This window comes from Penicillium malachiteum (genome assembly GCF_028827825.1).
Source record: "Penicillium malachiteum strain IBT 17515 chromosome Unknown utg000001l:1.0-8184562.0:1.0-8186909.0, whole genome shotgun sequence".
Taxonomy (NCBI): domain Eukaryota; kingdom Fungi; phylum Ascomycota; class Eurotiomycetes; order Eurotiales; family Aspergillaceae; genus Penicillium; species Penicillium malachiteum.
Genome location: NW_026643094.1, coordinates 6,218,902 through 6,241,254, shown reverse-complemented (window position 1 = coordinate 6,241,254; position 22,353 = coordinate 6,218,902). Strand labels below are relative to the sequence as shown.

General features: G+C 45.0%; 7 protein-coding genes across 7 annotated transcripts; 1 reads left to right on the top strand and 6 right to left on the bottom strand.

Annotated features, from left to right (window-relative positions):
• Window positions 1-1,249: 1,249 nt before the first annotated feature.
• On the bottom strand, window positions 1,250-2,817 carry N7483_002330 (sugar transporter protein; the record flags this gene model as incomplete). The annotated part of the gene is made up of 4 exons (XM_057085767.1): window positions 1,250-1,455; window positions 1,518-2,361; window positions 2,413-2,692; window positions 2,771-2,817. The coding sequence occupies 4 exons, from the start codon at window positions 2,815-2,817 to the stop codon at window positions 1,250-1,252; spliced, it is 1,377 nt and encodes a 458-aa protein (XP_056951916.1).
• Window positions 2,818-3,709: 892 nt separating this feature from the next.
• N7483_002329 (uncharacterized protein) lies at window positions 3,710-4,641 on the bottom strand (the record flags this gene model as incomplete). Its single annotated transcript, XM_057085766.1, has 3 exons — window positions 3,710-3,870; window positions 4,014-4,314; window positions 4,612-4,641. 3 exons carry the CDS (start codon window positions 4,639-4,641, stop codon window positions 3,710-3,712), a joined length of 492 nt encoding a protein of 163 aa, XP_056951915.1.
• A 1,573-nt stretch (window positions 4,642-6,214) lies between these two features.
• On the bottom strand, window positions 6,215-7,805 carry N7483_002328 (glutathione synthase; the record flags this gene model as incomplete). Its single annotated transcript, XM_057085765.1, has 2 exons — window positions 6,215-7,445; window positions 7,504-7,805. The coding sequence occupies 2 exons, from the start codon at window positions 7,803-7,805 to the stop codon at window positions 6,215-6,217; spliced, it is 1,533 nt and encodes a 510-aa protein (XP_056951914.1).
• Window positions 7,806-8,307: 502 nt separating this feature from the next.
• N7483_002327 (putative SNF2 family helicase/ATPase) lies at window positions 8,308-13,731 on the top strand (the record flags this gene model as incomplete). The annotated part of the gene is made up of 3 exons (XM_057085764.1): window positions 8,308-11,054; window positions 11,120-12,215; window positions 12,262-13,731. The coding sequence occupies 3 exons, from the start codon at window positions 8,308-8,310 to the stop codon at window positions 13,729-13,731; spliced, it is 5,313 nt and encodes a 1,770-aa protein (XP_056951913.1).
• Window positions 13,732-15,234: 1,503 nt separating this feature from the next.
• On the bottom strand, window positions 15,235-15,594 carry N7483_002326 (uncharacterized protein; the record flags this gene model as incomplete). Its single annotated transcript, XM_057085763.1, has 1 exon — window positions 15,235-15,594. The coding sequence occupies one exon, from the start codon at window positions 15,592-15,594 to the stop codon at window positions 15,235-15,237; it is 360 nt and encodes a 119-aa protein (XP_056951912.1).
• A 67-nt stretch (window positions 15,595-15,661) lies between these two features.
• On the bottom strand, window positions 15,662-16,918 carry N7483_002325 (HET domain-containing protein; the record flags this gene model as incomplete). Its single annotated transcript, XM_057085762.1, has 1 exon — window positions 15,662-16,918. The coding sequence occupies one exon, from the start codon at window positions 16,916-16,918 to the stop codon at window positions 15,662-15,664; it is 1,257 nt and encodes a 418-aa protein (XP_056951911.1).
• A 1,375-nt stretch (window positions 16,919-18,293) lies between these two features.
• On the bottom strand, window positions 18,294-20,103 carry N7483_002324 (tannase and feruloyl esterase; the record flags this gene model as incomplete). Its single annotated transcript, XM_057085761.1, has 6 exons — window positions 18,294-18,501; window positions 18,656-18,724; window positions 18,782-18,889; window positions 18,949-19,622; window positions 19,695-19,734; window positions 19,793-20,103. The coding sequence occupies 6 exons, from the start codon at window positions 20,101-20,103 to the stop codon at window positions 18,294-18,296; spliced, it is 1,410 nt and encodes a 469-aa protein (XP_056951910.1).
• Window positions 20,104-22,353: the final 2,250 nt, after the last annotated feature.

Genomic DNA, 22,353 nt, shown 5'->3' with positions numbered 1-22,353 from the left:
ATTAGGCACTCATCCAAGGATCCAGGGGCTTATAGTCTATAGATCCGTGGCTTTGTAAATTTCTGGGATAGAAATTGCTTACTCTTTTGATCGCATTGTGTATAACCTGCTGTGGATGAAAGCAGAGCTACCAAGAATAAGATTTTACACAGATGATGACATTTACATGGTTGGGAGAGAAAGGTTGACTCATGGTATGGAGAGAAAATCAAGACTACTTGGGTCCGAACAAGAGAAACTTCAAGATTGAGACATGTGCTTCTGAAAATCTATAGTTAAGAATATGAATTTCCACCACATCACAGTCCTGAAGATAAGGAGCCTCTCAGCCTTTAGTACAATGAAGCTTAGCTATTGTACATGTATGCATAAGAAGGTCTGTGCTGATTTCTATACAGTCCTGCATGCCCTACGCCCCACTGTGGATCACTGGCAGGAACGTAGACTTGGCATATGGCTTAATTTAGTTAACAGCTTTACTGCATTTTTCTCATTTCTTTGTTTCCAAAGAAGAAATTTGAGAAATGTTCAAGTTCTATTTGCCCAGGTGAACTATTATTGAGATAGATATCATCCCAGTATTTTGGTGTCAGCATGGAAGACCACCTGGCAGCACATGTAGTAACCAGGGTCACAGTTGTTTAAGCAGTCATTGATAAAAGCTAAGTTATAAGCCATAGTTACGAACAAAAGGTTCCTTGTATTTTGTAGCATGAATATTGAAGCTTCGCGGTGAACGAATTCCGCCAAAGCTCCTGATATTTTTTGGTGTTTTAATAGCCTCGTTCCCGCATCCCCATGCCGAGTTTGCGGGGGACCACGCGACCCCGAAATCGTGGGGAATGCTGAAAACTTTCGTTATCAAAGTGTCATAATGACCAAATAAGGATAATTCAACTTGGAAGCTTTGCATTGAGACTATGTTTCTCACAAGACAAGCCAGCCAAATTTGGCACGTATCCATAGATGATAACCACCCAAAAGTATTTATAGCATCCTGTTAGAACATGGGACTACTAGTGGCCCCATTCTCCTTGTCTATCACCTGGGTCTCCACCTTCTTCAAACCTCCCTCCACAAAGCACCTTCCACTGACAATTCCTCTTATAAATCAACATTTTCAGTCTCAATTGAACGCCCATCTTCAGCCTCTCCCTTGTAGACCACACCTATATCGTGACCGGCTGCCTTCATCTTTATAACCTGTTCAACCTTTTGATCCAGAGCGCTGTGGACCTGGTTTTGTCTTCTATGGTGCAGTAGCTCCCGGCTCGAACAGCTTTTCAATCCCCTCAATAGTTTTTCCAGCCGTTTCAGGGTAGGTGAAGAATGCTTGAACTGACGAAGCAAAACTCAAGATACCAAAAATGATGAAGAGTTTGTAAGTAATATTTGCAAAGCCAGCCGGAATCATAAACCCGATGCCAAAGTTGGAGAGCCAATTGCTCACAGAAGCTGATGGGAGAAAAAGAAAGATCATTATAAATATTTGGAATGAAAATGAAATGGCGACTGACCCAATGCCATGCCAGTGGCCCGAGTCTCAAGAGACCAAACCTCGGCAACGTAGACCCAGGCAATAGGGGCCAGGGTAAGAGAGTATGCAAGAACCAAGACATAGCTGAAGACAATGACCACATAAGATGGTGCACCAGTCACCTTAATCCGTACGCTAAGGTCGCCATCGAGACCATCTGGCAGATAGGTGCCATAGGTGGCGAGGATTCCTCCAACAATAAACATACATGTACTCATAGCCATGGTCCCATATATGAGAAGTGGTCGACGGCCTGTGTTGTCGATGAAGAAGAAAGTCATGGCTGTGCCTATGATGAACACCGCATACTCAACACCGGATGAGGTCAAGTCCACATTTCCCGACAGACCTGCCATCTCAAAAACATACAGAATGTAGTAAGTCATCACGTTAGCACCGCTTAATTGTTGCCAAGCCTGCATAGAAGTGCCCGCAAAAGTCCGTTTCCACATTCCGTTCGTGAAAAATAGACGCCAGCCCTTGATAGGTGATTCGCGCTCTGCAGCCAGAATCGTTGTGATCTCCTCCCACTCCGCGATGACCAGAGGGTCCTCTCTGTCTCCCTTGGCCTGGATATTGGCGAGGACACTGATGACTTCCTCTTTTCGGCCAACCTTTGCAAGCCAGCGAGGCGAGCGTGGAAGAAATGGTAACCCGATCATGAGCATGATGCAGGGAATGTACTGCATCGCCCAAGCGCCACGAAAGGCGCCTGTAGGCTTACCATGGTAGAATGACCAGCCATAAGATATGAAGTACATGACGAAAATTCCCCACTCTATTGCCCATTGCTGAATGCACAAGATGATACCACGGTATTCCTTCTTTGTGATCTCAGCCAGATAAACGGGGACCTAAGAGCTGGTAATGCCGACGCAAAAGCCATTCAGCAGACGATCCACAATCAGCATTGCCTCTCCATTACAGGCAACCTGTATGGTAGTACCGATGAGCCACCAAATACAAGCAAATAATATAGAGTCGCGTCTTCCCAAGCGGTTGGAAATGGGTCCGACAACAAGCGCGCCGATGACAGAGCCGCCGGCCATCGAGGCTGTGATACCATCTTGACGAATGGTATCGGGATTATCAAAGTATGTTGTGTACTGAGTGGTGCCGATAACAAGCGACATGGAGGAGATATCGAATCCAAACCTAGAGGCATTTGTTTCAGCATATTGGTCGAGTTCGAGTTGGCTAGAGAGATTGTAAATAGATTAACCTACAACATACCACCGATCAGCAAGGAAGTAAACATTATAGATCTTGGGCAGCACCATGATAGTGAGTGGTAGTCTGAGCTAACCGAGAAAAGTAGAATCAACCTCGAGAAACAAGGCCGTAAAGACCTCTTGAGTGACAGGTGCAAATGAAACTAAAATGGAAGAAGCAGGCCTGGAGCAGAAAGCTCAATATTCATATTATTTATGCAAAGGAAAAGGCATATATCCTGGCACATGTGGGTGCCATTGTATCAGCTAATATCAGATGGTAAATATGCCCATATATCCGAATGCCCATAGTTGCATCTATGGAATTACTTGTTTACGTTGAAGCTTTGCGTTCTGACAATAACCGAGATCCTTGAAATGTCTCTCCATGAGACCTGCACGGCTACGCAAGCCTCCCGCTTACGCGGCTTGACCTAGGAGAAATTCCATTTATCCGATTCGTTCTTGTACAAGCGAAGCATCGTGGCGTAGTACTAGCGCCGAAACCTTTGCGGGGTGGAGGAGGTCATGGCTCTTCGGCATTAATATCCATATGGATGTAGATATGATGCTGGTGGCTTGGTCCGTGAATTGAAATAAGACATCAAATACTACAGGTAACCCTAAAATGTCTAAAATTCCAATTAGTCTCTTATCCATCATGATGAGCTTCCAATATTGCCAGTGACTTACATCCCGAGCCCGCCGTCCACATCTCTATGGTGAGTGATACAGTCAAAATCCGAAAAGAGCAATGAAAACTTTGGAATACTCGGTGACTACCAGTTGACCTAGTTATCCACATGCTTGTAGTTCCTCAGGCTATGTCGATTCAAATTTATCACCCTGACCCGACATGTAGAACTTGAGGAAACTTGATGTTTGATGATGAAATAATACATACATTCAAATGGTAGATAACCATACTAACTATATGAGAATATTGATCTAAGAATACATACTAGTTATCCATATCAAAATCCTCAAGCGAAGTCTCTGCCTCCTTTCCCTTCCGGCTCAGCTCTTCTTTTAAGGCCCGCTCTAGGCGGGCCGTCGCCTTCTTAGAGGCATCTAGTGCGCTTCCCAGGGCGTCTGCCTCGACACCCAAACCAGTTTCAATCACTAGTTGGATATTATAGGCTAGTTACATTGCCCAATCATACTTGCTCTGCATCATGGAAGGTAGATAACTAGTGTCCGACCAGCCGGGTAATATGTAGTTCGCTGTGCGCCACAGGGTAGAAAGCAGGGAGGGTATAACTTACTTAAGTCCTCCGAGTCAACTAATAGCCCTCGTGAACTGGGCTCAGCAAGCCATCTGGAGGTCTTGGCATTTTTGCTGGCTTTCTTGTCGGCTTTCTTGCCGGGTTTTTGGTTGACCTTGGTGTTCTTTAGGGCCTTCTCGGTGGCTATCTTGGTGGTATTCTCAGCCTCGTTTTCTTGACTCTTAGTAACAGTCTCGACATTTTTGCCGGTGGTCTCTTCTCCATTGCCAATAATCTGGTTGGCATTGGCTCCTTTTTGAAGCTCTTCAAGCTTCTCGGCTTTGCGCTTTTCTTTGCGTTTCTCGTTTTTTTACGGCATGTTTGCCGACCTTCTCGACACGGTTTGAAGGATTTTGCGCAGTTTGTGGGGCTCGCCCCTGGCCACCCTATATATTTTAGATTTATGAGTAATTAGGGTATTCTTTGGGAATTAATCATACATTGAGATAGAATTGCCCAATATGGTGGGTGGCAGCTGCAGCGTCCCAGCATTCAGCGGTAGTGTGGGACCCATATGGGTGGATCGAGCATGCCTAGGGACGGGACACGGGAGTTGGGAATCAGGACTTAAGTGGGGCTCAGTGCCAGTGGGACTTACCACAAAGCCAGGAGGACGAGTTTTAGCCATTGTGATCAAAATTCGGGAATTTTTGATGAGATTTTGATGAGTTCAAAAGATCCTTGATTAATTGTGGGAATTGTGGGGACTGTGAAGAAGAACTTGAAGAATTTTTGACTGCATATGGGTAGTCTAATACATCTTCACATAAGTAGAGGTGACCAACGAAGTCCTTGGGATCGTTAGCATCAGGTGAATAGAAAATCATCATCATGCTGGTGGGCGCTGGTGGTAAATATATCAGTTGCTTTGAAGGGTGAAGGAAACATCATCGGCGTTTTGCGACGGGTCTATTAGTTGGCGCTTAGGATCAGGTTCAGCTTGAGAAGGCCGTGTTGCTTGACGATTGGGTACAGGCTCTTATCTGGAACTGGGAAAGATTCATCATTCTGCTAGTAGACGCTTGTGGCAAAGAGGTTGATTGCCTTGAAGGATGAAGGCAATATCACCTGGGTATGCTTCCCAAAGCGTCACGATATCATACTGGCAGCGAGACATCGCAGGCTAATGGCAATACCATAGGATCAGCTCTGCTATTTTCAGGAGTTTATGAATAATCGAACTTATGTCATATAGCTCACCTCACTTTCTTGGAATTAGGATCTATAAAATATATAGGAATCATATGATCTATTGTGATATTAGATATGAAACAAAGTTAAGGTAAAAGTAAAAGTAAAAACAAAGTAAAAGTGAATTAGTAACATTAAGAGTAAGTCAAATTAACATTTTAAGTAAGAGTAAAAGTCTATGTAGTTTTCCATGTTCCAAGGTTCATATATCTTATATCATATAAAAGAAACAATAAAGTTTGTGTACTAGTACTATAAGAGTCTTAGATATAGCCCTATATAGACTAGTCATAGTACTAATAGTAACTTCCACTAAGTAGTCAACTAGATAAAGAAGAGCTAAATACGGCGTGAAAAGTGTAAATTAGAATAAGAAACGTAAAGAGAAATATAAATTGAAGGACAAAGGAGAAGGCTATAGCCTTCACTTGATTATAGATTCAGCTCTATAGAGAAAGTCACAGAGGGTTGGAACTAATCGAACACCTCATGAACTCTCAAACCATCTGCTTCTCGAGTGGCTTATGATAGGAAAAAGGCTCAGTGCGCAATTTACATGAAGGCCATGGAGAAAAGAGAAAGAAGCAAAACAGCTGTATTTTGTACAGAATCGTCGAAATTTCCAGGTCCAAGTTGACAAATGAGATACAGCTCTGAGAGGTTCCAATAATATCCAGATACCAGGGTTCACGAGCCCGAACTTGAATCATGTAGACCTTTTAAAACAGAGGAAATGAAAGGAGCCCTGGAGGTACCCATCAATGGGTGTATCATGATTAGCTCCAGGTCAAAGAAACGAGTCTGTGATGCACCATAATAGTAAATTCATGTATATGAATCGAGGTCAACGGATGTTGATTCTGGGATATTTGGAATCTTGAAGTCAAAACCGCTGAATCGAAGCAGAGTATGAATTTTAGATCTTTTTATATTGGAACGAGAGGGAGAGAAATCTAATACTAGTTTATACTATTTAATGTGGTTCTTGCTTTATCTGATTTGAATGGCTGCTAGTAGAGGAGGACACTATCCAGACTAGAGAAGCCAGCAGCAACTCCACCCTCGTTGACCTCCTTTCCTTTAGTTCGAAGCAGCCAACCACCTTGATCGTTGTGGATTATCTTCCCTGTGTTCTCCCACAAAACAGTGCCGTAAACGCCCAACTCAGAGATGACGTTTCCACGAAGAACTTCACCATCATTTCTCAAAGCGACGTTCTGAGCATTATCCGCCGGGTTGATCAATTCCATCAGCACCCAGCCTTTCCAATCCGACTCGGGAATAGACCGCAAAAATTCAGGGATCTCTGCTTTGTAGATGTTGTTACCGCCGCCCTCTCGCTGTGGCTTCAAGACATGCTTCACGGCCGTTTCGGGATTGAGAGCCAGATCTCGACCTTGGCCACCTGCCGAAAGGTCATACTGCGGTGCAAATGTTTCGCGCAATCTGGCGATAATGGCAGGGTCGACGCCATTGAGAAAGCTCGTCAGGTGATCGGGCCCTGTTGGCTCGGCTAAGACCTGCTGAATCTTTTTGCAACCGACCAATTGATTCAGCACGGTGGGACATTTGACAGCGGCAGAACGTTCCAAATGTCTTCGGGCCTCCCAATCACGGCTCGATGTGTATTCATCGGGAGAATAGTACGCTCGAAGATAGACAGTTGTGACCTCAAAGGCAGATCCCGGAGAGTGAGGAGGGTGATAGATTAAGGGCCGAGCAGGGTTGGTTGTGGGGATAGATGTTTGGTCTAATATTTGGTTGCTTTTCACACGAAAAACGGGAATTTTATGGAAACCCGTCAGGCGTTTTGAGAGGGCCAATTGATCGAAAACGTTCCTCTCCCCATCTTGAACGATGAAGAGCACACACAAAGGTAAATTCGGCAGCGACTTGGAAGAGCCGTAGGCCTTGTGTGCTTCAGCAAGGCCCCCGGACAATGTCTCGACAGTAGTGTTATCGGGAGGTGTCCCAGATTTGAGGAGAGGATGAGGTGGATAGCTCAGTGGGGTAGCTAGAAGTTCGGCATGCAAGGATCTAACGAGTGCTGAAAGCCCACCAAAGGATGATGAGATTGTATTAAACTCCACCTGCTTCAATGATGGAGCCCTGTTTGGAGAAACATGCGCCATGTAGTCAGACCTGTACAAACCCAATGATAGGTTTTGGACATAGCCCTCCTGCTTAACAGTCAAATGCGTCTTCCATAGATTTGCGACAAAATCATCCACATCAATCAGGCTGAATTAGAGAAGTTGTTAGTCCTAGACCTTCAAAATCTGTGTTCCCAAGCTCCTACTCTTTAATGATGCTTCCAAGCCATTCCTCGTTGCACGTAATAGCCGCATAGAGTTGATTGTAGACAGTCTGTAGAGCTTGAGCTTCCTCAAAGCAGGCTCTTGGAAATGGACTTGGAAATAGCGTAACCGGGGCATTAGTGGCTAGTACTCGATTTGGGTCTGCATTTGCGGGTAGAATGGTTGGCGAGGGCCGAACAGCAAGGCCATTTTGAATTGCCCAGTCTTTGGTAGCTGTAACCAAGTACTCCTGTTGCTCTGGAGACAGCTGAGGGGGATAATCGTTGAAAACCGACTCATCCATGTTGTCTGATACAATTAAGCCAAGTTGGAGGTAGTGATGCAGCAGATCATCCAGAAGTTCTCTCTCCCCGCAACTGTAATTTGATGATTTATCAGCAGCGGGGCAACTATTTAGTTCACCGCCCCAACTACCGCCTCAACCACCGCTTTAGCCACCGCCTGTTATATGTTATATTACCGGCAGAACACGTCTGCTGCCTCATTGGGAAACATTATTTTCTTAAAATCACTGTTGTTGCTCTCCATCTTTCCACCTCTTCCTCCCACGCGTTTCCTTTGCTTTTTTTCACCACCCAAAGCGTGTTTGCAAATACACAGACCTGATTCCTCAAAGTTCTTCTTCTTTCAACTCAAAAGCCCATATCAACAAGAGCGATTACACTCAAGTGTGTTGAGCTGGGGGCCAGAGACTGGTAAGTGTGAACTTGTGAACCCCGCTGCTCGCGTCTTCAATTTTTGATCTTGACAAATTATCCAATATTTTCAGGCCCCCCCCTAAGAAAATGGCGCTTAATACCTCCGACCCAGTGGACTGGACAGTTGATGAGGTTGTGAGCTTTCTTTGTGGCCCTGAACCTCCAACATGGGCCGACTCAGCACACCCCCCACGGCCTCTTCCAAATTTGTTAGAGGCGGCACTTCGCGAGAACGAGATGTGCGGTGAAGTGCTTATGCACGTGAACAACGATGGTCTAAAAGATCTGGGCATCAAAGCGTATGGCCACCGCATCAGTTTGATGAAAGCTGTTGAATGGCTCAGACGTAAATCCCCTAAGTACCTCATGTCCCAAAAGAAAATCAATGAGGACAATCTCAAAATCTCAAGCGACCAATTTTCCACTCCAATTCCCGGATCCATGCGTCAAGATGATATGTCTACGGAAAGAAACCTTACTCCTGCAGCATTGCCCCAGATTTCCGTTGATGATCTTACCATTGGAAAAACAAAATTACCCCAACGCAGAATCCAACCCATCCTTTTGCAAACAGATGATTCTCCTGCTGAGTCACTCGACATTCTTGATGATGTGAACATTCTATCTGCTCATGATCTTCAGTCACGATCACGAAAAGATGAAGAGTTCTTCACCTATCTCACTGAAAAGTATGGAGCAAAAAGCGATGAAGATGATGGGAGTTCTAGCAGTGCTCTTCCCGAGTATGGACAATCAGGCTCGGAAGGCGAATATGATGAGCACACCTGGAAAGAAATACTGAAGGAGAACCCGAGTCTCGACGAATCCAGCCGTAAGGTCCTCTCTCAAAATGAATGCAATCTCATTATGCAACAATACATTTCCCAGAAAGAAGATTCATGGAAGGAGGAAGATCTCCCGGATGAATTGCCAATAGGACCATCCCTGTGGCTGTACTTCCGGCAGACAAACGACCTCGAGAAAGAAAAAAATAAGCTCCGTGGTAGCATTGACCAGCTGGATGACCGTCTCAAAAAACTACAGGACGTACTTCGGGGGAATGAATACGGATCAATCAGATTATTGGTCAAAGCATGCAGAATTCTCGACGTGACGATCTCCCACCGATGCCGTGATCAATGGAGACTGGATACACTTACCGCTGATATTTGCCCACATCAAATCGAACGTCCACCCCGAAATGCTTACTCAAAGATCGATCGAGATGTCGAGCAGTCAGAGGAAGAAACTTTATGCTCTGAATCGGATTCTGTCTCGGATAATTTAGACTCGGATATCTCTGATGAAAGTGTCATTGAGCAGGTGGATCTTGAATCTGATCTAGACTACATTTCAATTTCATCCGGCGGAGAGGATACTCAACCTCCACAAAATGAACCAACAACAGTGCTTGAACCGGGACAAGTATCTAACCAAGAAACAATCCCAGAACCAGAAGCAATCCCGGAACCAGGAGAAGTGTCTGAAAAGCCACTCAGTTTGGAGAAGATCCCATCTTCAGCTCTAGATGCTCCTGTTGATGTTGTTGAAGAGCAATACCCCAATAAGCGACCGCGGGTTGATGCGGTAGAACAAGCTATCAGCCCTGTAGCTGGAAAGGCCGTTCTCTCTGGTCCATTCGTCCAAGACGAGGACAAAGATGAGGACGCCGATATGCCCGATTGGGACTGCAATTCATTGATGCCGGGCTCCCTTATTGCCTCAGAGAGTGCTGGAGATCAAATGGACATCTCGATCAAAACTCCTCCCCTTAACCCTACCAGAGTCAGAGCTTTACCTCCGAATGCGCCTCCCTTGAATAGTCCAATCAAGGAGCTGCGGCCCACCTCACGAAAAACTGTTCCCAAATCGCCTTCCCCATCAAGTCACACGAAACAAGCCCAGTCGCGCATTGGAATTGATGATCCTGATATTTTTGACAATATTCGCTTTAAACACATTCTAAAAATCCAGGATGAGCAAGACGCTGATCGACTGTTGGCAAAATTGGTCACGCAGTTGCGACCCCCGGAACGCGCGGAATTTCCACCCTTCCTGAAGGCTTTCTTCCATGAAGTCTATATCGAAAAGGTACAGGAAGCCATTAGAGCAATGCTCAAGGACAAGCGTGGCTTAGAGGGCGACGATCCAAATGAAAGCAAACTCTCCATGCGCCTGGCTGCGTTGTTTGTATCTTGGCACCATTGTGCTATCGTTAGCCCAGGAGGTTTGACGAAGGAAGAACTTCGAAGCGCGCTCGTTGCGATGAACCAGGATAGTGACTCGAGATTTGATGAGTTTCTCAAAAAGTTCAGAAAACTGATTGATGCTTACAACAATTGGACCCCGCAATCTTCGCATCCTCAGCCTCAATATTCCCCGGAGCCTTCCCGACGTCGCTCTACAATTGATATTCCAGATGAGGGTATTGTGGATCTTGACCTAGATTCACCCCCTCATGCAGAGCGTGGCCAGAAAAGAAAACAGCATCCTGACGTCTCGGAGCGTATGTCAACTTTTCGTGTTCGTCTCCCAGCCTCACGAGGCTCCAACAGTTTGCAGAGAAATGCCCATGAACGGCAAGAAAGACAGATCAAAGCTAGAGCGATGTTTAGTGCAGACAGGATCAGGCGGGGCTTGAACAATGACGATCCAGAAGGACAGGTGGTATCCTTCAAAGACCCTCCTATCTATCTCAACTCTTCTGTTGGTCGTTTTGTGAAACCCAATCAATTACTCGGAATTCAATTCATGTGGCGAGAGATTTGCGAATCTGAAAAGATGGAGGGATGTATGCTTGCCCACATTATGGGATTGGGCAAGACGATGCAAGTGTAAGGACTCTTTCCCCTTTTCAAATGCGCAGTGGTGACTTTGTTTATACTGATGATGCTCATAGGATATCTCTTTTGCTTACAATCGCTGAAGCCTCTGCTTCGTCAGATCCCAAGATCCGGGATCAGGTGCCTAAAAAACTACAGGGTTCTCGTACTATCGTCCTAGCCCCAGCTGGTCTCATTCAGAATTGGTTAGAAGAGTTTGATTTCTGGCTGCCAAGAACCGATCCCCTTGGGAGAATTTTTGATCTATCTGCCAGTTCCGTTCCTCACCTTGGCGAGCGACTTACTATGATTGAAGAATGGGGGCAAGGTGGAGGTGTCCTCATCATGGGCTATGAGATTTTCCTTCGGTTTATCAATAATACGATAGTGACCGCTGGAAGTGGCGATCCCCCCCTATCTCAGGAGGAACACAAGCGGATTCAAGATATTCTCTTACAAAAGCCTCAAATTGTGGTTGCAGATGAAGCGCACAGACTCAAAGGTAGCCATACAGGAGTCACAAAAGCGGTTGCTCGTTTCGAAACCAAGAGTCGTATCTCGATGACAGGATCGCCCCTTGCCAACAACTTGGTTGAATACTTCCAAATGATCGATTGGATTTCCCCAGGCTACCTGGAAGACTACCCTAGTTTCAAAACTCGATTCATTGAACCAATCCAGGCGGGGTTGTACATCGACAGCAATCGTGCAGAACGGCGAGCAGGTCTCAAGGCCCTGAAGTTACTAAATGGTATCATTGAGCCCAAAGTCCATCGACTTGGTATTTCTGCCCTTGCCGCAGACCTTCCTCCCAAGAAGGAGTTTGTCCTCTTCATTAAACCGACACCTATCCAGACGGAAATGTACAATGTTTTCGTCAAGGAAGCGCCAAGTTCCAACGATTTTCACAAGTTTTGGCAATGGGTTTTCATCTTGCAGCAGTTGCTGAACCATCCCGCTCCATTTATTGACAGATTGATCCATCGATCAAAGGAGAAAGCAGAAGACACGGACTTAGCATCTTCAGTCGATGATGCCGGTGTGCCTCCAACCTTGCTTGGCAAAGAGAAGGCTTTATTTGCAAAGATCCAGGACCAACTAGACCCCAGTTTGTCGAATCGCATGCTTCTCTTACACAAGATTCTCCTTGAGGCAAAGCGGGTCAAGGATAAAGTTTTGATTTTTTTCTCACATCTTCCCAACGTTGGATTACATCGAGAGCTATTTCAAAAAGACCGGCACGAAGTACCAGCGCATTGATGGAAATGCCCCCATTGGATCTCGCCAAGGCATAGTAAAAGCTTTCAATTCTGGCAACGATGTAGAAGTCATGCTCATCTCTACCAAAGCCGGGGGTGTTGGCTTGAACATGTTTGGAGCGAACCGTGTTGTCATCTTTGACTTTATGTTCAATCCAGCACACGAAGATCAAGCCATCGGAAGAGCTTACCGCCTGGGACAGAGAAAGCCAGTCTTTGTTTATCGGTTTGTTACTACCGGAACTTTCGAGGAGCTTGTGCATGATCGCTCGGTCTACAAATCACAACTTTCGCTGCGGGTGGTAGACAAAAAAGATATCATTCGTGCCAGTACCAGAGCCACAACGAAATATCTCTTTGAGGTCAAAGCCAGTGAACCCCAGTCGCTCGCACATATCCAAGGCAATGACCCTGAAATTCTTGATCGAATCATAGAGAGTGACTTATCCAGCTGTTTTATCAAAATCAATCTTTCGACTCTCAAGGATGATGAAGATGATGTGTTGACTGCACAGGAAAAGCAAGAAGTCGACAAACAGTTGGCTTTGGAGCAGCTCAGGCGCACTGATATTGAAGCATACCGTATTGAGAGAGCGAGACAGGAGAGAGAGGAGGAGTGTGCTAGAGAAAGAATACGCTTGCGCCAGCAACAACTCGCACAGCAACAATTCGCACAGCAACAACTCGCACAGCAAAACTTCAACCAGAAATTTGGTCAACAGTACGGCTTCCAGCAACCGCATATTCTCCCCACTCATAACCAGCAAATGCTGATGCCACCACCTCCCACTCCTCAAGTCCCGATGTCGACGTCTCTCAACCCGCAATTGCTGACTACGCCGCCACCAACCGCTGCGGCAGTGCCCTACCAGCTCTCGCCGACCCAGCCTCAATTATCCCAGCGGTCAAGTCCAATCCAACGTCTTCAGTCCCCAATGTTCTACCAGCAGTCACCAATTCACGCAATGTCCCATCTACCGACACCAGCTCAGCCAATGCCCTACGTTAAATCATCACCCAATGAGCCAGTGCCTTATCAGCAACATCAAATCCCACACCGGATTACTCAGCAAATAACGCTACTACCTCCTCCCAACTCGGAGTCGCAATATCCCCCTGGATCATCTCGATCTTCCTCGCAGCCATCACCTCCAACTACGGAGTCCTGGCTTTATCATCAAGCCCCATCATCTCCAAATGTGGAGTCCTGGCTTCGTCGTCAAGCGCTCCCAAGCATGCATCAGCAACCACTTGTTGGGCGGCAATCCAGAAAAGATGAGCTGTTCGTTGAACGTGCAAGAGAGTTGATTTTCGTACAGCGCGAGCAAGGGGCGAGCTTCTTGGAACAGAACATGATAACCATGAACCGGCTACTATCTGCTAGCTCAGCTGGTTCGTCGTCGGTTGCTTGGTCTTCCTTCTCTTTGTAGATGGAAATCTCAACGAACCTTTTCCCATTTATTCAGCGCGATTTGATCAGGTTTTTTTTCGTCAGTGATTCAGTGATACCCCCTATTGCAGTTACTTTTCAGTTTGTTTTTCAGGTTACTTTTCCGTCAGGCTGTTTTTTTTTTCTACTACACATGGTTACAAAGAATGTCACCCCTAACTACTAGATCTTGCTGTTTTTGATGGATCTAGACCGCATTCTGTGTTTGTATCAAAAAGATGTACTACCAATCAATGAGTGGTTTTTTTTTACTTTTTTTTTTCTTCATAGTACTATGTAGCTTCGGATTCACGTTTATGGATGTAGATGACTTCTTAAGTGTCTTACAGTGACTTTGGATGTAGAACAGGATCCTTTAACCAATTGATACCACGCCTTGGGCCCACTGAGATAAAAGCTGTCGTCGTCGACAATCTCATGAATAAGGGCTCGTCGCTGAATCGACCCGTTCGCATTTTCAAAAGCAAGTTTCCCATAAATGAGGCTTAACTCTCACCGCGATCTTTCAGTTTTCTTAGCTTTCTTTGCTGTCTTCTCTTTCATCTTGGTTTTTTTTGATATCATGCTGTAAGGCCAATGCTTTGACTACTGGTCTATGTAGGGTTCCGTGGTTAGATCTGGGAGTAATTAGGGAATCTTTAGTCAACTGGTAGTTCTATAGATACTGACGACATTGATTAAGATGCCGCTTCCAATGTTTCCAATTTAGGCCTCTTTCTTGAATGCTTAGGTCTCTGTAATTTTACTTACTGCCTGAGATCATACCTAGGGAGAGCGGTCCACTACTAGGTAGACATCATCATAGTACGTTATCCCTAGAGCTGCTAGTTCGCCATATCAATCCAACTACAGAATAGTACTAGTATTATTCCCTTCTAGGTAGCCCTGTAGGTATTTATGTAGATACATAGAGCCCTGGAGGGGTAGATCAATACTAGTAGTCATGTATAGATACTACTGAGTGAGTACTTAAGTATATGAACACATGTGGCTACCTCAGAGGATATGAATATACCTGGGTAGGTATGGACCATATGGTGCTGACCTCTGAATATGCGTGAAATATCGCGTTCAAGAATCCATTGAAATTTAGGGTGATACGATCGTGAAGCTGGTACTAGTTACTCTTGACCTCTCCCATACCAGGAAAAGCATTGGAACATGCTTCATTGAATATCCCTTCATTTGTTACTGCTTTCCGGTGTAGCCAGGCCTCTGAGCTACATTTGACGGCGTGGCAGTAGCGGGAATGATGCTAGCCCAAGAGCAGATCAGTGAATTTCCAATGCAGGAACGAATTTGATACTGGACGGCACCCCAAGATAGTGACAAGAAATGGGCTGTGTCAAATTCTGAGGCTCAGTTCGACATTAATAGCTCTAGGCTCCACCTTAGACGTACTAGTATTACATTTTCTCCCGCATCCTTGTTTTTAATTCCGATGCATGCCTTCGAAATCGGATGCTGAGAGTGTCCTGATATTTCAGACAATAGAAACTTCCACCTTCTGTTCATTCTCGAAATCAATAGTCTTTCCCCTCTCAAAAACACCGATTCTCTCAAACATACCACCACCATGGCTTTTATCACTTTTCACGAGGAGCAATCCACTCACACCGTCATCAAGTCTCTTTGCCAGAGTAATTCCCACACACAAGACTAAGACAGGCTCACGAAGTCTCGTTTCATCACATGTTCCCTCAACATTACGGAAATATGTGCCGTCAAGCAGCTCGGGATCCTCAGCTATGTCCTCATCTGAGTGTGCTTTCACAACTTCATCTGTGTGTTTTTTCAACGCCTCTTCAAACGTTATGACTGAGTCACCCGTATCCAATACCATGGAAGCTGAAGAAGTAGACTCTGGAAGTATGAAGACATTGGATGTGAGTGGATTAAACCACGCGAGTCTAGTGGGTCCTTGCAGCCTGAGTTGAGCCGATGAGACTTCTCCAAACGGATTCAACTCGGGATGTGGCTTCCAAGATGTCGCACAATATCTCGCGAGGCTCTTCATCCTCCTCATCATAATAAAAATCAAAATTAATTTTTCCACCTTCGACACTTGCCCAGGACCAGGAAGGTGCGCGGTAGTTCTTGGGTCTATAAAAGTTAAAAGTTTCATCCTCAGCCAAGGTTCGATGAGAACGCGAGGTCGACCATGTAAGCTGTCTCGCAAGCTCATATTGCCACATGCCAGCGTAATATCCAGGTCCAGGTGCGCGAGAGAAGGAAGGTCGAGATGCAACACCCGCTAGTGCATTCGATTTATCATTTTCGAGACTCGTAGTTCCAAAGGAGTATGCCGAGACAAGCCGAAGCCAACAGCTTAGAGCTTTGTCTTTGTTTGCGCAGGCTTCATCCTCACTAAGTGGAAGTGAGAAGAGGTTCAGACTGTACTTTTCATCAAATTCATTATGGCCACAGCCGAGGTAATGTGGAAAAAAGAGTGAGTTGTCAAAGTTTTTGGACCCTTCATTGCATCTCCATATCATGGTGTTTGTGGTAAATGTGAGAGCGCGATTGCTCATCACCTGTTCCTGTACGGTCCAGGCTCTCTTTGATATAGGCTCGAGTAATTCATCGTAGGTTGCTGCGTCTAACTCATTGACTGACATGCTACCGAAGCTGTCGGGTCCGAAGCGGACAGGTATTGTGTGAAGGGGCTCATTGTGTACACGAGGGTAGAAAAGGCCATCATGGACGCTCTTTGCGGATGCAGCAACAATGGTCAAGGCTGAACGGCCGTAGATATCATTCATTCTGGAAATTTCCTTGAGCTTGTCTTCCTCAACATCCTGAAGAATGCAGAATGCGTCAATCCACAAGTACGGGATCGACAATGTATGAGCAGTTGCAATGGCATCACGGATAGTAGGAGCCAAAGCATCCATATCCAAGCCATTGGTAAATTTGGCATAATTGGACGTAGTGAGCCTCGGAAAGGCCTTCTTTCCCCGAGCGTAGGAAAGTGTTGCGTAGACTCCCCTCGCGCCATTCGACTCAAAAACACGCGGGCGGTCTTGACCTGGTGGGCTGACTTCTATAACTCTCGTTGGTAATGGAGAGTCTCGAGGTAAACTGCTGCAGGAACTGTGTTCTTTACATTCTTCAAACCAGCTCTGAATTTGCGCCCGGGCTGAGTCACTGTCAACATCAGTCCTCATTGGCCTCGCTGTGACATATTTTGAGGCGTAATCATCAGCTGGTGTGCATGCATGAAGGAAAAGAGAATATCCTCCTCTCCATTTTCCTGTTGGAGATTTGCAATCGATATTAAAATAAAAGATGTTCCTGCCTGTGGGCGTGACCCACTTGAACATGTCCCTTGGGCTCAGAGAGATGGTCACTCGATCATCTGGCATCCAGTCGGCCGTGATAAACTCGCGTATATAAGCGCACCAGTTGCAGGAAGCGCCATTAATCTCAGCAACAGTGGCGGTAGTTTCAATTCGCGGGTAATCGAAGTCCTTTTGTGAGCAACGACCTGTGCAACATCTCTCAAAAGCCTCCATATTGAACATATCATTCCAGCATCAATCGCAAACCAGGCTTTCAGAGGAAATTCTCGATTGCGACATATTCGGATGTGAATTGTGATGAAGACCTCGGGAAATTGCCTGCATAGATGGCTGTCTTCCTAATGCGGAATCGATCGCCGCCCGATGATGATGTCTGATGGGGGTAGCAAGGGGTTTTATCCAAAGTGGGAGACAGATTGCTGCCAATACTGTGGGGCTTTGGCGATGAATAGAATTAATCGGAGCCCGCAACACGAGACTGAAAGGTCGAAGGCTCTGCTTCATCCTGTTGGATAGGAGCCGGCGGCAAAGGAACTGACGGGAGATGAACGGGGCGAGTGCAGGAGAGAGGGATAGAGAAGCCGAACTGACAGGGCTGCAGGTCACCTGATCAAACCACATAGGCTGGATTAAAATGCATCAATGACATCTGATTGAAAGAGCTGGACACTGTAGCATCCAGGGGCTTTTGCAATGACTACTGGGTGTTGACAAGGAGAAGCCGCAGTGAGTGATTGATGGCGAGGGACGAGGAGGCTGAAGCTGAGATTGTGACCTCTCAAGTGTTTTTGCCAATTTTACGTTCTCTGTCCTTTTTTATTTGATTTTTTATTATTATTTTTCCCACGGCGTGAGTCGTTTTGGAGTGGTTGGATTGGAATCGATTGACTCTGGGAATAACAGAAGATATTTATTTTGCCAGTGAAAATCATCTACATTTTTGGATAACTTCGCATCTGGCTTTTATGAACCGGAAAGTGTGGGTATCTGCTTTGCGATTGGTTATGATTTGGAAAGGATGCAAATACATAAAGAAGCCCCCTTTGAGGTTCACTGGCACGAAAGCTGAATTGGTATCTAGGAAGATGTCATATATCTTTCCATTTTCAACCCTCGTAGGCTTTGAATCTCTGTTGATGTCTGAAAAATAATCACCGGTAGGAAACAGTTTCTGCCACTGACTAACTTCTCAGGTGCTCATCTGAGTACTCGCGAACTACTAGTATAGCAGCTTGCAGGATCAGTTACTAGCCTCATCCGGGTCGCCCTTCCCATCATACTTTGCCTGGTATGGATAGTGGCAGATCGGGCGCTGACGAAGGACATTAGTGGCAGTGGTATCGTTCTTCCACTTGGTTGCAATGATACTGTCAGGTGCGGTTCCATTCTCAACCCAAGACATCATGGCCAAAATGATATCGTGCTTAGCATCTCTGTATCCGGGTACACTGTAGGTTGCAGTATTGATTGTGGCTGCTTGATCGGGACCAGCAATGTACCAAGGCATCGGTATTGTCAGGAGTACCGAAACAGTGCCTGTTTGAGAAGAGTGAAAAATCGTTAGAATGAACGGAGACTTCATATTTGTGAGCGACAACTTACTCCATGCCAGGAATGAGGAAGAACATTCTGTAAAAATCATCCACTTCAATGCCCTGGAGCTTCAGAACACTGGAAGCCTGATCATATTAATATATACTAGCGTCAGCAGAGACGTATGCATCTGACAGGCCATGGTAATGAAGAAACTTGCCACCACGTTTCTGGAAAGCACTAATATCATATTTGTCGGCAGTGGCGTTTCCGGGGTTCAGTTTGTTAGCGAGCTCCACAGTACTGAAATCGAGGTCTTCCCAGTTGAAGCTGTCACCAAGACCCATGAGATCACGAGGTACCACAGCTGCTGGTCAATGGTGCTATCCTCACCCAAGCCGATGTTTCCAAGCAGCCATGAAGCCTCACTTCCGAGCCACATGTGACCATAGACATAAGTCTGGTTAACATCGACCCAGTCATTGTAGATCTTATAGAGTGTGTTGAGCTGCGCATCGGTCAGGCACTCATCCGCAGTGCTGGTAGAGTTGCACATCAATGTGTTGGGGTTGCATCCTTTAGGGTTGGAGATAATGGTATCCACGAGACCGTCTTGAGGGTCACATTGTTTCAGAACCTCCGTGGCCAAAATGTCAAACACCTTCTCTGGAATTGTATGAGAGGAGTTGGCGGGCGCCTGGTAAGTGGTTTGCTTGAGGTTGTACAGCTGTTGATGGGTCGTCCACCATGCAGGAGCACCCGCCAGGATACCGTCATAGTCATCAGGATACTCTTGCATGTTCTTCATACTCTGTCTTCCACCAGTTGAACATCCGTAGAAGTAGCTATACTCAGCGGCTGAGCCATACCACTCTTCGATAAACAGCTTTCCCAGCCCTGTGGCATCATGCCATGCCCGATAACCCCAGTCAATGACAGCTTGAGGTCTGTCAATTGCCCAAGTTCCGGCTGTATTGATTCCAACATGGCCCAGGTTGCTCGAAAGGGTGGCAAATCCATAATTGGTTCCAGTGCCCTAAAGATAATTTGAGCAAATTAGTTCAATTTGATGCTTTTTAAAGTGCATTCCACTGAGTGAAATTCTTACCATGTCAACCCAATTGATGCCTCTTCCAGAAGCAGCGGAACTATTGAAAACGGTTACTATCATCACACACAGAATTCAGGAGAGAGATAGAAGCATACAGCAGTCTGCCATTCCATTCATACGGCATGATCAAGCCAACAAGGTAGCTTGAGTTGCCCTCCGACTTCACATTGATCTGAACACCGCATCCTTCAGGGAGGTTTGTGGGATACTCAGAGACCGAAGGGAAATTCATCGGATTGAAAGAGCCATTCTGAGGGATATGGGTCGCCCATTGTACCCTGGCCTGCGTCCCATTGGCATCGATGTACTTCTGGAAAATAGAGGCCTTGCACCTGGCTCGGTTTGTGTTTGCCGTTGCAGCGGCTGTAAAGTTCACAAAGGCCACGGCGAAAGTCTGGAGCCGCATAGTTGAAAGCTTCCAGATGGAAGAGAGGTAAATTTGGAATGGGAGAAACTCTCATGCACAAACTTCAGAATGTGCATTTCCAAGGTTCGGGGTCTGGTTATTTAAGCTACACCTGGGCATCATTCTAACTCTGGAATTATGGATCTCTTCGGCCGGTGTAACTTTCCATTCAAACATTTTTGAACGAACGCGTCATGATGGATCCCAACTAAGCAGCATTTAGAGTGATACGACAACGGGATGTTGTGTACGTGACCATGCATCCGGTCATATAAAGAAAAGATTTTCAGGAACAACCGTGTAATTTCCACAGTAGTTTCAAGCTGAATTGATCTCGTTGGTGTTAATCGTCGGACATATTAACTGACGGGCTGGGACGGCACAAAAGGGAATTGAACCGTGAACGTGCAGCTTTCTCCACCTGATGCCCAAGTTACCCTTATCAATCACACTCTATCAGAGATGCTGTCCCAAATAGGCTCAATGTATGATCTGCAGCGTAACTTAAATCAGGCATTGAGGGTGTTTATAGTATTGATCGCCCATGTACATAACCCTGATTGTCGATCCCTACAAGCCTTGTGGGGAACAATTCCGCGGAGACTAAACCCTTTTCGTTTCAGCCCTGCAGAGTCCAGGATTATCATGAAGTGAACCTTGGAACTTTTTGAAACCATGAAATAAGTGTTCGGCATCCAACGGAGACACCGTTCAAATGATTGGGATCCATATTATGCCCGAGATGGGTTACGTATGGGAATGCGGAACTGTAAAGACATGTATTAGTACTATTACTAGTACTACCTACTAGTAGTCCATATCTCAAACTTGAATTTATGTAGCGATGAGGATAGTAACTTCAATTTGAAGGTCATTGTCGGTCTGAGTACCAGGAATAACTTGTAGTTGAACATTTCACGATTAGAAGTGCCAGTGGGAACTAACATTGAAGGATTCCCAATATGATATATCAAAATGAGTTAAAAGAAATTTGATTTAGCCTAATATCGATCCAGGATCCCCATTCTCATTCAAGTCAATAACCAGAACATTTGAACCTCTATCTAGGTAGAGAGTACTTGAGAATTCAAAATCGGTCATAGAAAACCAGACTAAGCTACTAGAAATTGATTAAAGATACTTGGATTTAAGTCAGGAACCAGAAGCTATGTGGATAAATAGACGTTTCACAATCAGACTTAGCTCAAAAATCATAAAGTAATTTCTATAGCTTAATCAAAATCAATCATACAAAAATCAAAACTAACTCATAAATTGTAAATCTATTTCTAGAGATAAATCAAAATCACTGGCAGTTATAAAAAAAATCAAAATCAGCTCACAAAATAGCAAAACTATTTCTAGAGAACAATCAAAATCTACTATAGAAAAATCAAACTTAGATCAAAGTTCAAAAACCAGATACAGAGACCATTCAAAATATACTTTAAAAAATCAGACCTAGCTTGAAATTCAGAAAATAGATATAGAAAGTATTCAAAATCTATCATAGAAAATCAGACTCAGTTCAAAATCCACCATAGAAAATCAGATTTAGCTTAAAATTTAGAAACTAGATCAAGAGAGTAGTCAAGATCTACTATAGAGAACAAGACTAAAGATAAAGTATCTAAAGATAGTTCCTAAAAAGTTTAGACCAAAAACAGATTTCCTATATAAAGATATCTAAAAGAAAATATTTCTCTGTCAGAATCATCACGATTACATTAATCTTTTATTAGAATTATATCTAATGGATTAAGATTTACTCCAGAATCACTACTCAAGTGCTAAGTTAGTAGTGGCTTCAGGTAGCTGGTGACCCATCCTTCTTTGTATGTAGGTACATACGGGGTTAACTACAGGGTAAGCTGGAGGGTTAGCTGGAGAGTTATCTAGAAGGGAAGGTTAGCAGGCTGGACTTCCAGTTCCATTTTCCCACCAATTTTGATCATCCAGTTATCTCCGTCTAGTTCATGCTTCAGATACAAGTTTAGTCCAACCTTCCTTGATCCCCACGCCTCCATTTAGCCTGCTGACATAGTAAGGATAAGCATGAGGAGGATCTCGGGATAGTATGACCAGTAATCAGCGTAAGAGAAGGTTAAATTTGGTAAAACTTTGAATCCTCTCAGATCATCCGAGTCGTGATTGGATTACTTTTAGATGAAAATAATAATGTGGATTAATTTGAAATTTCGGTGTTCAAACACAGGGCATAACTCTTTGTTGCTATCAATAAAACCTTAG